General features: G+C 32.2%; 1 protein-coding gene across 1 annotated transcript; it reads left to right on the top strand.

The window, feature by feature from the left end:
• Positions 1–13,018: 13,018 nt before the first annotated feature.
• On the top strand, positions 13,019–14,318 carry LOC111397696. The gene is made up of 2 exons (XM_023024694.1): positions 13,019–14,129; positions 14,236–14,318. The coding sequence occupies exons 1-2, from the start codon at positions 13,433–13,435 to the stop codon at positions 14,262–14,264; spliced, it is 726 nt and encodes a 241-aa protein (XP_022880462.1). The 5' UTR covers positions 13,019–13,432; the 3' UTR covers positions 14,265–14,318.

Genomic DNA, 14,318 nt, shown 5'->3' with positions numbered 1-14,318 from the left:
ACACGGGCTGACCAACGCTTAACAGTAGACGTCCAGATTTGAACAAGGTTTTCCTAAATATTTTGTGTCTACAGTGTTTGACTATAATCTCACCTTACTCTCTTATGGCTCTGATACCAAATTTAGAAAAGGACCAAAATGGGAAAAGGAGGGAAAAAAAATTCAAATCAGAGATTATTGAACTAGAAAATTTTTATTGATAAATCTTTGATTACAGAATTGAAAATACAAGAATTTGTAGAGAACAAACTTCTATTCCAAATTCGCTCCGCTCTAAATGAAGAAGAGGCTTCCTTCTCATAGAAGGGTCCGGACTTCAAATTTTTCTTCATTTTGAAGAGTCTTGAAAAGTAGAGTGAAACATCTTGATGGAATCTTGGATAGCAGCATCTTCTTTTGAATAATTGATTCCTCTTTTAAGAAGTGGGGAACAGCATCTTGAACAAAAATAGCAACTTTTGACTAACTTTATAAAAGTAAAAATTTTACTTTAATAAAGTTAATTTTGGATATCGCATCTTGAAAAGAATGTCTTTTGATTTAGTAACCCTGTAATTTCTGAATTCTTCAAGAAAAACTGGGTTCTTGTAGTCATTTGATTTTTACATCTTTTTCATGTGTAAGAAAATCATCAATAGAAGATTTAAAATAATCTTCCCAATAAGATTCTTTTTGTTTTGAAGAAAACTTTCTCTAAAAAGTTTTCTAAAATTTTTGGTCATGTTTAAATTCTTTTCTTCTATCAATTTCAGAAGAAATAACATTACATTGATGATCAATATTTGAAGGAGAAACCATATCTAAAAAAGTTGGTGATTCTAGTTGATCATCATCTTTTTCATATTCATTTTGATATTGAGGTTTTGGAATGATAGGAGTAAAATCTGCTCCTTTATAGGAAGATTAAAAAGATGATCTAGGTTTCTCTTCAAATCTAGTATAAAAAGATTTGGCAGAATTAGATCTTTGAATCTTTGAGGATGAACCTTTGAAGAGAATCTTAGCTTTTCCATCTGGAAAAGTAAGAATTTGATTTGGAGTTGTTCTAGAAGAAATTTAAGATGTTCTTTTCTTCTATCAATTTTAGAAGAAATAACATTACATTGATGATCAATATTTGAAGGAGGAACCATATCTCAAAAAATTGGTGATTCTGGTTGATCATTATCTTTTTCATATTTATTTTGATAATGAGGTTTTCGAATGATAGGAGTAAAATATGCTCCTTTATAGGAAGATTGAAAAGATGATCTAGGTTTCTCTTTAGATCTAGTATAAAAAGATTTGGCATAATTAGATTTTTGAATCTTTGAGGATGAACCTTTGAAGAGAATCTTAGCTTTTTCATTTGGAAAAGTAAGAATTTGATTTGGAGCTGTTCTAGTTTGAGCGGGAACACGAGTTTGAACATTATCAAAATTTCATTCGAACTCGTCAGTCAATTAAAAAAAATTCATGTTTCCAAAAATATCAATACTATTGATGAGATAGAATATCAATTTATTGATGAAAATTTTGATTCAATTAATAAATTGAGAAAATCTGATTATCAAAATATTCCAAAATTTTATTCTCGTCCTTCATTCCCAGATCAGCTTTTTGAAGAAAAAGCTAAATCTCAAAGATCATATGACGGTAATTCAGGTGTCAAATGGAATCTCGATGGATTTATCGAATATCAAATTATCAATTTTATGGGACAAATGACCAGTGTTACAAAACTTATCTTACAAAAGGTACTTCAAGAAGTGACACTACCAATAATATTGTTCTTTGGATTCATCAGACAGCTTGGTCAATGATGGGATAATTATCTTTCTCAAACTAAGAAGGATATTATCTTTTCTGCTGTCAAACGTGATGAAAATAATAATATTATTCATGATGAAAATGGAAATTAAATTAGTGATTGTTTTACCGTCCTTGGTTTAACTATTATCAAACATTTTATAGAAGTGAAAGTAATGAGTTTTCAAAATTGAGATGTCTCTTATCTCTAAGAGTAATTAAAATTGGAAGATCAAGACCAATCTAAACAAGGGCTTGACTGCTACTTGTACTAATCCAACATGAAGATATTTAAATCTCTTCTTGTGAGATTCAATAGCTTCTTTAGTAAGTAAATTAATAAAAGAATTTTGACTATTGATTGAAATAGTCTGTTCAATAGTTTTGATAACATAATTTTGAGAAAAATCAAATTTTCTTATTTCATAGATGGTATGTTTATCCATCTTTGGAATAGTCCAATTTTCAAAACGTTGTTCAATTTGAGCAATTTGAAGTTCATAAGAATTAAAATCATTTGATGCAGAAGATGCAGATGCAATATCAATTTCTTCTTCTGTTTGAAAAATATTTGTTCTATTTTATTTAATCGATTTTCTTGTCTATTTCTAGACCTCGATCTCCTTAACCAATTAGTTACTGAAGACATAATTGAATAAAAATGAAATTACATACATGTATATATATATATATATATATATATGCACAACGTCTTCAAAATTGGATATATATGTATATATGTATATACATGTGTATATATATAGATATATATATTTTCCACCATCACATAATAGTTACTTTCACTTGTTTAACATTTAGCAACGTTTCCCTCCAACAAATAGACATTTCCACTATGTCTACGCAAACATCAATGCACAATATCAAACATAATATATTTGGTAAGTAATGCACCTATTTCGCAGTCAATTGATGCATATCTCTGTTGGTATGTGGTCTGATTTCAAAATTCACTATTTACCAAGCGTGGTGCAGATATTTGGTAAACTAATAGAAATCTATCAGTCTACTACATATAGACCTAACCATTTCAAAACCCTAAATCATATTTTCGAAGAATTCTAGAGCATGACCACCTCCACTACACACAACAATAAACTAATCCATGTGCTTAAACATTTTTAGTTCAAAATACATAAAAATGTAAATTAAAACCAGCAAGGGAAAATTTTCTCAAATGGGAATGTTTTGTTTGATTATCCAATCAATTTCACTATACCTCTTCCTGGTTCTTCGGTCTATTTCAGAAATAGATTGAAATCGTTTGTTAATAATTCCCTACAAAATCCTCATGATATAAGATTAAATAAATGACATGAAACAAGAATAAATAGTATTTAGTTACAAAAATTTTTCTGCTTACATGTAGATGTCTAATATAAAATTTTTAGTATTAGTTAAAGTAGTATGTCGAATACGGAAGTAAATTTGCATATTTCAAACATACAAAACTGTGACATGTTGTTCATTTAACATTCAAAGTATAGTTAAGATTATGTTTTGTATCCACATCATACATCTATTTTTACATTGAGTTTGATTTCAAAATTGTAAATAGTTTTTCTGCTCAAAAATATAGTATTAAATGAAAAGTAATGTTTGCATTAAACAAGAGAAAAATGTAATTCCAAAAAACAAAGCAGTTCACATCCATAGAGAGTAAAAGCAAGAAAAGAGTTACACGGTAATGGGACTGGTCACTATCGCACTGAATTAACTGGCTTTTGTTTGTAGAAAAGAATACGTTCTTTAAAAAACTAATTAATTACCAAGAACGAACCAAAAAATAATAATAATAATAATAATTCCTAAAAGGTAATTTATTTAACAAAACAAATACAAAAAGTTCAATATTTTGTGGAATTCTTGTGAAGCCAAAAGCATTACCCAAATGCATGCTTTCCATAAACTAAATATTAGAGACAGCTTAACAATCTTAACTTAAGACTGGACGTTAATGAACAAAACATACAAGATTATATGGATATGAATTAGCATTCTGTTCATGAAATACATTATGAACCATAGGAACATATTTGTGTACATAGCGTTTTAAGATATTTGACAGTCATAAAAATACAAAAGCTCCATGAAACCATTACAGCTCCAATACCTTGCATAATTGACTAATAGGCACCATAGCCTCCAATACAATCTCATTGGTAATTGGTAATATGGAATGCTTCCATTAAACCACAGTCATAACATATCTGTAGCGATCACTTACTTTATCAAACACAAATTAAAATTTCTATTTCTTTATTTCAAAAACCCACATAGAATGTTACTCGATCATTATCAAACTGACTGAAATCTGTTTTTGTCCGTGAAGATCCCACCAAAGCGTCTTCTACTTCTAACCCTTTTCTGAAGCCACCTCAAATCAATAACCCTGCCCCTACCACCAATAGGTGTTTTTAAACAACACGTGCAACCCAAAAGTCAAGAACCCAAAACACCCAAAATAGAAAGCAAAATCAAACACAATAAAACGCCCATAACAATGAGATGGTGTCATATTCTCGGAGAAGCTGTGAGCCTGTAATTGTAAAGAACAATAGAAATAATTTTGCGATTTATGAGAGAGAAGGGTTTTGGTGGAGGAAGAGTTCTCTAAATTTTTAGGGCACATGTTTTGGTGGGAGGCCACAGAAAATTAGAAGGGAATTGCACCTATAAATTTTCAATTGGTGAGATATATTAATAATTTCTTCTATTTTATTTATCTTTTTAATTTAGAAACTTATCAAAATTTTTATTTACTATATTTTACAATCTTTATTTTAAATTCTTAATAGTGAAATAGAAATTCATACGAACTTTGAATTTTAATAATTCATTGAAGGATAGCAAAATAATCCGTCGTCATCCATCCAGTTCTATTAAATAATTATTGCTAGGACGGGAACATTGTCCCCACCTCAAATTTCTCTATTAAATCTGAATCTTTTTATTTTAGTATACTTTTATATTTTTAATGTCAATATAGTTTTAAAAATAAGAGAAAATGTTAAAATTAATTAACTTAAAGATATGAATGGAGATATCCCCATCCTGACTTTAGTAATATTTCGATGAGATGAGCAATGAGGAGGACCGTCTCAGATTTGCCTTGATATGAATATACTGAAATTGATTTAAGCATTTTGATTATGAGTTAGTTATCCTATTAAGATGCTATATGAAAAAATCTTCAATGAATGTTCTCATTATCAAAAAATAGTAATAAAACCTTGTTTTAGTATTTTTTGTTTCTTATGTTAAAATATTTAAACATAAGAACTTACAACTAAAGTATCATATTCATTCGAAATAATATAATAGTAGTACAAGCTACTTGAAATGAAGCTAAATATTACATGCTTTCATTTTAAAGATGGAATTCCCAACGAAAGGATGTTGTATTGCTGTTACATAAACTGCTTCGACTATGTATTTCTCGCACATGATTAGATTGATCATTTTTTTTCTTTTCTTTTCTTTTTTGTAACTAAATTACTTCATTGTCAAAGAAAATAAACGATAAATGAAATATCGTTATTTACAATCCTTGAGCGATTAACCATTACCTCCGATTAGTTCAACCTTTTATCATTTTCAAAATTGAATTACCTAAATCAAGTAATATTCCATAGGTTAAAGATAGAAAAACTAGGAAATATTGAAATATTTTTTCATTTTTAAAATTGATTAGTATCATCAATGAATTTTCCTTATATAATATAAATTACTCTTCACCTAGATTATCTATTGGTGAAGACGTTAAATTTTGTTTTTTTTTTTAAAATGGTTACCCTTCAACTACGGATATTCAGTAGGAGAATTTTTTTCCAAAAAAAAAAAAAAAAGGTTATTGATGATGATCGACATCAACAATGGATTGTACATCGGTAATAAAATTGTTATTCACAAAATGGACATTTTGTTGGTGAAGACTTTGAATTTTTTTATTTTTTTATTATTTTTTTGAAAAAAATTAGTTATCTTTCAACTACAATTTTTTTGTAGCTGCATTTTGAAAAATAGTAATTAAGATTGATTAACAATAGCAAAGAATTTTTTGTATGTGAATGGTTAAAAATTTTTAATTTTTAAAATTGATTAATATCATTAATGAATTTTTCGTAACTTAAATGAATTAATCTTCACCTACAAAATATCCATTGGTGAAGATATTAGGATTTTTTTATTCTTTAACGACAAATTTTCAGTTAGTGAATTTTCAATGAACTTTTAGTTTTCTAAAATTGATTAATATCATCAATGAATTTTCCATAGGTTATATGGATTAATCTTTACTTACGGAATATCCGTTGGTGAAGATGCTGAATTTTTTTGCGGGGAAATTGATTACCCTTCAATTACAAATTTTTTATTGGTGAATTTTTAAAATATTTCTAGTTTCAAAATTTATTCATACCAGCAACGTATTTCTGTAGGTAATATGAATTAATGTTCACCTACAGATCATCCTTTGGAGCAGACGTTTAAACTTTATTTTTTTAAAAATCGATAATCCTTTAAGTACAAATATTCGGTCAGTGAATGGTTGAATTTTTTAATTACTAAAATTGATTAATATCAGCAATAGATTTTTCGTATGTAATACAAATTAATATTCACCTACAGAATTTTCGTGGGTAAAAACTTGAAACATCTTCTTTTAACAAAAATTGATTTTTGTCACCTTGGAAATATCCATAGATAAAAGATCTCAATCTTAAATAAATATATTAGGCATGGAATATTCGTTGGTGAAGAGGGATTACCTTTAATAACCACAATTCCATAGCTGATTGTTGTAGTTAAAAGTTGATTATTTTTATGAATGGAAATCTATTTGTGACTCAATCCTTTGGTAACTATCGGTAGGTCACCTACGGAATATCCATAGGTGAAACATTCAAATGTTAAACAACCACATGAGGCATGAAATATCACTTGCAAAAGAGATATAGCCATTACCAACAGAAATTTTGTTGTTGATTACCGTAGTTAAAAGTAGATTATTTTTACTAATGGATAATCCATTTCTCATTACCAACAAATCTAATCCATTGGTAATTTTTCATTGGTGAAAAGCTATTAATTAGTAGTAAATTAGTAATTATACCATTGAAAAAATAAGCAACTTTTACCAATTTATACTTAACACTTTAAACTTGGCAAACAATTCCTAAACTCTAGCAACAGGGTAATGATTACCCCATAGGGTAATCCCAATCCTATTTGCCACCCCCACATGATGGCCAGCTAGTATGAAAATTTAAAAGTGATTAAGCCAATTTATCGAGCAGACTAATTCTGTAGGTCTGTAAATAAGGAGAGATGCAAATTTACTGCTTTAGGGGCCACCACTATTCATCCTAAAGCTTGTGACAACCAAAGCAATGACATCCAGCACCCGAATGCTCAATCTTTTTGAACTACAATATTGCCCAAAATTGAAAAGAAACACCACCACAAGCTCCACAAAACTGCCAGAAACAAACTATCTCAAGAGAGTATCATTGAAAAGTGCCTCATGCTCCACCACACATCGACTTCTCTGTTATGCATGGTGCTCATGTGTTGTCAATTCAATGTCACCACCCATCTCATGCAACACTTTGATCTTGGTTTCTCCACTACGTCTCTGGATTAGCTGAAATTTGGAATTCTACGTGCGGTCAGAAAACACTTTCATAGGTTTTCTTCATTCTCTGCACAGTCGGTTTCTGCCCCATTTTTGCACAAATTCAACACTATTTTTGTACACCTAATAGCTCTGATACCATATGTTACAAAAATTAACACCAAGATCTTCAATTGTACAAATCGGACTCAGTTTCAACCATCAAATCACCAACCACTTGATTTCTCGACCCAAATCCAAACCATGCTCATGGTTGCCCAATCACATTACCCCGGAAGGATAATATGGTAGCTGCAATAACACAAAAGAGAGAAGAATAAGAAGGAAGACTTCAAGAGAAGCTCGCAATTGCGCAAGACACAGCTGCCTCTTTTCTCTCTATTGCAAGCATTCGTTCTCCCTAAACAAAGAGGCTTATTTATATAACTAGAGATACCAAACATAATAGGCCAACAATAGGTAAATGGGCCAAAGAAGCATCACAAATAGGTCAAACACAAATTAGGCCAAGTAACATAACATGATATGGGTTAACGAACCACAGGGAAGTGGACTAACACATAAATGGTCGTAGAACCAATGAATAAAACACGAGCAACACAAGTTAATAGTTGCTTCCAGTTGCCCAATTTGTACTCAGTTCGAGCCAATCAATTGTGGTGTCGATACAATTAATCCAACAAATGTTTTAACATCATTGCCAAATTTATTGGGTATCATTAGACGCTACCTACTTTGATCATGGAAGTGTTAACCGTATATTAGATAGCATGAGGAACGTTTTGTCACTACTAACTATTAGAACTGTCCAATAATAGAATGTATTTATCTTCGTATTTGATAACAAGCATGTATTTCTAAACAAATTTTGTGCATGTATGCTATTGAAAAATGAAAAGAACACAAGGCATGTAACTAAAATTTATGACGCAACATGAATGTCAACAGTAGGACATCAAACGTTTGAGACACTGTAGTAGACACTCTTTTGAACTAAATTATCAGCAATTAAAGGGCTCTTTAGTCTTGACCTCTCACTGACATGTTTCTACGTCCTTGATCCAACAGTAAGATACACAAATTCAGATGGGAGACAGGGAGGAGGAGGTTCTTTCCTCACTCAAGACATTTTGGGTCTTCCCCACATATGGAATGAGTTCAAATTTTCTTCCCCAATGACACTGCAGAGAGTGTGGNCTCCATTGCGACACTTTTGGGGGTTCATTTTCATGTTTGGAAAGACTCATTTGCCTTTTTCTTCCTCAACGACATGGAGTAGGAAGGGAGACTGACAATGTTTTTCTCAATTGCGACATTTTCATGCCGGACCAGGTTTAGAAGGAACTGATAGCTTTTTTCTTCCTCGGTGATGGGGAGCACAAGGAGGGGGTGACGAACAATTTTCTTGCCCATCTCTGAAGCTTTCAGAGTTGTGCTCGGGTCTGAAAGAAGTTGCTCTCCTTTTTCTTCCCTCGAATGGGGAGGAGGAGGATGGAATGTGGACAATGTTCTTGCTCCAGTGCACTGCATTCCAGATCATTCCAAGGTTTGAAGGAGCCTTCAATTGTTATATGCTGATTCATGAAACACAATTCTTCAATTTAAAACTATCACTATTCAAAAACAAATAACAAAATCAAACCTACACTCTAAAGATGCAGCATTAAACTCCTTCAAAAATTCTTTATTTCTTATACTCATTTTCAACCATACACTCATATAATAAAATATTTTACACGTAAATCCAAAACTTTCTCTACTTTTTAACCACAAATTTTCCAAAAAAAGAAAAGAAAAAAGAAAATCATCATGGGTTCAAAACATCATTTTTCTCTAATTTGTCTTTATGATGGCCATCAAACAGGGGCCAAAGAAGGCTAAGAGAAGGGAACGAACTGTGTTGGCATCAGATTTTGAGAATATTTTATTTGTTAGAAGTGAACTTTTATTTATATTTTGGTTTTGGTTTTGACCTGTCCATAAGTCTTTTGATGTTGAAAATTTGGTTGATTTGATGTGCTTTGTCTATGAAAACAGAAATATTTTAGCTTATATCAAGATGTTAAGTGCTTTAACAATTGAAAATAAAGTTGACATACTAACCTCCCTTGTAACATGGTCGATGGCGTGTCAAAGCCAAATCACATGCACTTTGCAATGTCTTGCAATTCATGATTGACTTGATTTTTAACCCACTAAACTAAGGTTTCAACCTTCAATTGTAATCCTAAAATTATTTTTCAGCTTTTTATTATCTATATGCATTAAAGAATACAATGGATTAAGCGTGCCAAAAGAAAAAAATTCTAAGCCGAACAAGGGTAGGTAGCACAGCAGACACAATAAACACTCAAAAACTTAAACTTGGGACTACCAAAATAGAAGAATGGGAAGAAGCATTTTAGTGTGCAATAGAAGATTGCACATTAAAAATCATTCTGAAGGATGAGAACACTAATGGATCTAGAAATTCGAGTGAGCTAGGGTTAATCCAGGCAAGCGCGTGCGGCTACTCTACAACTGCCAAATATATGGAAAAAAAAATTCTGACAAAGCCGGCATGGGCGACCGACATGGCTCAAAATGTATTGGCTCCGCTCTTGACAAGAGCCAAGAAATTTTTTTAAAAGTAACACACAAATGAAAGTGTCAATAAATTTCTCATAGAATGATTAATCAAAGCCAATCAATGTAATCAGTTTATTTGTAAAGAAAAACTTCGTGAAATTACAACCTTAGTTAAAAATTTATGTAATCTCCTTCCCTTAGTCAGGCGAGACCCAAGAAGTTTTCCAGTGGAGGGATATTAGCAAGGTACAAAAAATAACAGCTTTATAATACAAACATTATACTAAAAATGAAATGCCATATAATTGTTTTTTTTCGAATTTTCATACTTTGATATCTTTGTAAAATTGCTTCATTATCTATAAAATCATCCAAAAAAAAAAAAAAAAAAGGAACAACGAAAAATTTTGATGCTAGAAAAAGAGAAGAAATTGGGGTGGCCCAGCCTATAATTATTTATTTCCCATGATGCTAGAGGCAAATCTAATTTACAGACATTAGGCACTACTAAGCTGTGAAAGACTGAAATTAGTTTCCATTTTTGTTCGTATTATTTACAACGCACGCATAGATTACCCAAAATCTTGCACCAAATCAAATTCCATACCACATTTGAACCTAGAAAAAGAGAAGAAAGAGATATTTAATGGAGAAATTACTTTGACTTTGAGGCTTGAAGTGCGTATGTCATAGCATTGAGCAGAGAGATATAAAGATACAGGAGGCCAACGGTCAAACTTTGAAGCCAACAAGGACAGACGGATATTCAAGGTCTGCCTGCCTTGAAATTATATGGGAACAACCAAACACAGAACACTATTAGTTAATAAAATTGGGCAAATTATTTGGCCCATTTAATTTTTTTTTCTTTTAACTTGGGGCCTGGGCTGTCACTGACCTATTTACAGTTGAAGGTGGCTCAAAATCTAGTGCAAGCAGGGCCTTCATTGGGTCCGCCCTTGCCCTGAGTGCACATTGTCTTCAACCATAGACTAGGGCTTCATTAAAGTAAAATATACAAATCCTCGTTGGTTACATTACTATCTTCATGTCTCATCTCTTATCTCTCTCTCTCTCATGTTGTATGGCATGTCGTAACACTAACTATACCTGCAGGAAATTTTCTCATTTTTTACTTTTCCTCTCATGTCCTACATTTTCTATTCTATAGGTTCTTTTATGGTGCATGTTTAGCCAATATACAGCTGGGAAATATTGGACAAGTTGCATTCAGCATTCAAATGTGCAAAAAAAACATGAATACTGAATGAAAGACTCAAAGTTTTAGATTTTATGTATTTTAGAAACATCATTCTATCATCAAAATTAAATAATCAAGTGTACGAGTTGAAACTCGAGAAATTAGCTCTTACAGTTTCTTTTTACGTGATGCATTCATGCTCTTAGGTAGGTATGTTGCGAGAGAAAGTGAGAGTTTGGTAGTTGGTCTGGTTTGCAAGCAGAGCTACCATTTCCTTGAAACCTCAATCTGCTATTGCTTCACAAGTTTTTGTTGGAAAAAATTCCAACTTCAGGGCCACACATGTACATTTATTAGAATGTGTGGTGCTATTTTAAAGTAAATATAGTCGATAAAGTGATCCATTGGATTTAATTTTGGACTAATGGGTATTAAATTTTATGGGATTAAAGTGTAGAGACCAGAAGGTGTTATTTTGAATTGATGAGGGGCCGATTTGAAATAACTTAAAGTTAATAACTGCCAATAGCAGTTATTTTAAAAGTGGTTATGGTCCCCAATTTGAACGTGATTTCTTTTGATGATATCTCTGCATCCCCATCAACAGAGACTTTGAAGAAAACCAAAAGGAAGGAAAATCACGTATCAATTGGAAGATCAAAACCCAATTAAAGCAGTAAGATTCATGGGTCAAGGTATGTTTCCGCACTTTTTGTTGTCTCTTTGATTTCAACATGGAATTTATGATTTTATGAAAGGATTTTATGAATATGGTTCCTTTCAAATTTATGCAACAAGTGGTATCAGAGCCATCCATTGTTGAAATCTTTGAGAAATTGCATAATTTTTTTTTTTTTTTTTTTTTTTGGTTATTGTTATGGATCTTCCATGATGTTATGTGAAATTTAAATTTCTGCAATTTTTTTTTAAGATTTTCAAATTTAACTATTTGGATTCATTATTGTTGAATTTGAGAATTGCTTGGCATATTATTTATGGTTATAGATTTAGATCCAGTAAAAGGTTTTGGAATCTAAAGTTTTGAAATTTCATTGTCGTTTAAAAAAAAAAAAAAATTTTTTTTTAACTGGATCTGGGCGGCGGCAGTGTCGCCGCCGACGCTGGCTGCTGCATTTTGCAGCAGCGTGCAGGCAGCAGCCCAGGCGCTGCTGCCGCCGGCGCCGTTAATATAAGAGAGAGAGAGATGCCTTACAGCCGGTGGGTTTTTTGGGGCGGGGGCCTGAGGTGCAATTTTTGTAATCTCAGGTCCTTGCTTGCAATTTCTAATTAGTGTTTTAAAATTAAAATTTTAAATTCAGTCCCTAAACTTTGTTATCCATTCAAGTTGGACCTTAAGGTTATGGGTTTAATAATTCAGCCCCTAGATTTTGGAAAATTATTTAATCTGGGCCATTAAACTTTTGAATTTTGCAATTAAAGTCCCCAAAGTTCATAATTAATTAAAATTAGCCCTTAAAGTTTTAAAATTTTTCAAATTTTGATCCCTAAAGTTTTGAATTATTAACCCTTAGGTCCCTAAACTTTCTAAAGGCATCTAATAATGCAAAATTAGTGATTCTCTCTCTATAATTTTGGTACTAAAGACTTCCTTAAGAGGAATAATTAAGATTTAATTATGTGGAACAATAAAATTCAAATATTTTGGTAATTTATTCATAATAAATTAAGGTTATCTAGCATTTTAAATAAACTAATTGAAACAATATGTCGTCAAAGTGACCTCTTTTGTATAGATTGGTTTATTTGGATGTTTAGATGTGTGTGTGTTTCTTCATGCGGGTATTAACCGACCCAAAGGAAGGTTAATACTTGGCCGAATTACATACATACTTGTGGTGGTGAATGTGTGACAATTATAAGGTTTTCATGTAAATAATAAATCAATCCAAAGATAGGTTTATTATTTGACAGGAGTTATTGTCAATGTTCGATCACTACACCGAGAGTACCACTTGCAATTAGTATTACTGTCCAAAGACTTGATATTAATGTTGCACTAGGTATCTTGAGATGGGGCTTACCATTATTTGAATTTATTGTTCATTAAATATGGATATGAGCATAATTAATTGTTTCTTTCTGTTCTCTCTACAGCTAGTTCATCTGCTACTACAATATCTGCTAATGTCAATTCAATTCCCATACTTAATGGAACAAACTTCAAGGATTGGAAAGAGAACATATTGATTGTTCTTGGCTGCATGGATCTTGACCTTGCACTTCGGGTTGAGGAACCCACTCCTCTTACGGAAGAAAGTTCTCCTGATGAAAAGAGGAACTTTGAGAGGTGGGCTCGCTCAAATCGCATGAGTCTAATGATCATTAAGCGCGGCATTCCGGAAGCCTTTAGAGGTGCAGTATCCGAAGGGATAACTAATGCCAAGGAGTTCCTTGTCGAAATTGAGAAGCGTTTTGTGAAAAACGATAAGGCTGAAACAAGCACGCTTTTGCAAAGCTTGATTTCAATGAAGTACAAGGGCAAGGGAAATTTAAGGGAGTACATCATGGAGATGTCTCATATTGCTTCAAAACTTAAAGGTCTAAAGCTCCAGCGATCTGATGACTTGCTCGTTCATTTGGTGTTGATCTCGCTTCCTGCACAGTCCAGTCAATTTAAGGTCAGTTATAACTGCCAGAAGGAGAAATGGTCTTTAAATGAGCTCATTTCATATTGTGTGCAAGAGGAAGAAAGGTTGAAGCAAGAAAGAACTGAAAATGCTCACTTGGCAAGCACTTCTAAGGATAAGGGCAAGAAAAAGAAGAAGGAATATGAAGCTGCTCCTAAGGGTCCAGCACAAAAGAAACGAAAGGAAGACAAAGATAATTGTTTCTTTTGCCATCAGTCTGGACATATGAAGAAGGACTGTGCCAAATATCACGCATGGCGTACAAAGAAAGGTACACTTCTTACTTTGGTCTGTTTGAGGATAATTTAGCGTCAGTACCTAGAAACACTTGGTGGATAGATTCTGGTGCTACTACTCATATAAGTGTTTCTATGCAAGGCTGCCTGAACTACCGAAAGCCAAGTGATGATGAAAGATACATCTATGTGGGTAATGGCAAATCGGTGGAAGTTGATGTAAT

This window comes from Olea europaea, chromosome 7 (assembly GCF_002742605.1).
Source record: "Olea europaea var. sylvestris chromosome 7, O_europaea_v1, whole genome shotgun sequence".
Lineage (NCBI taxonomy): Eukaryota > Viridiplantae > Streptophyta > Magnoliopsida > Lamiales > Oleaceae > Olea > Olea europaea.
This window is presented reverse-complemented; position numbering and strand designations above follow the sequence as displayed.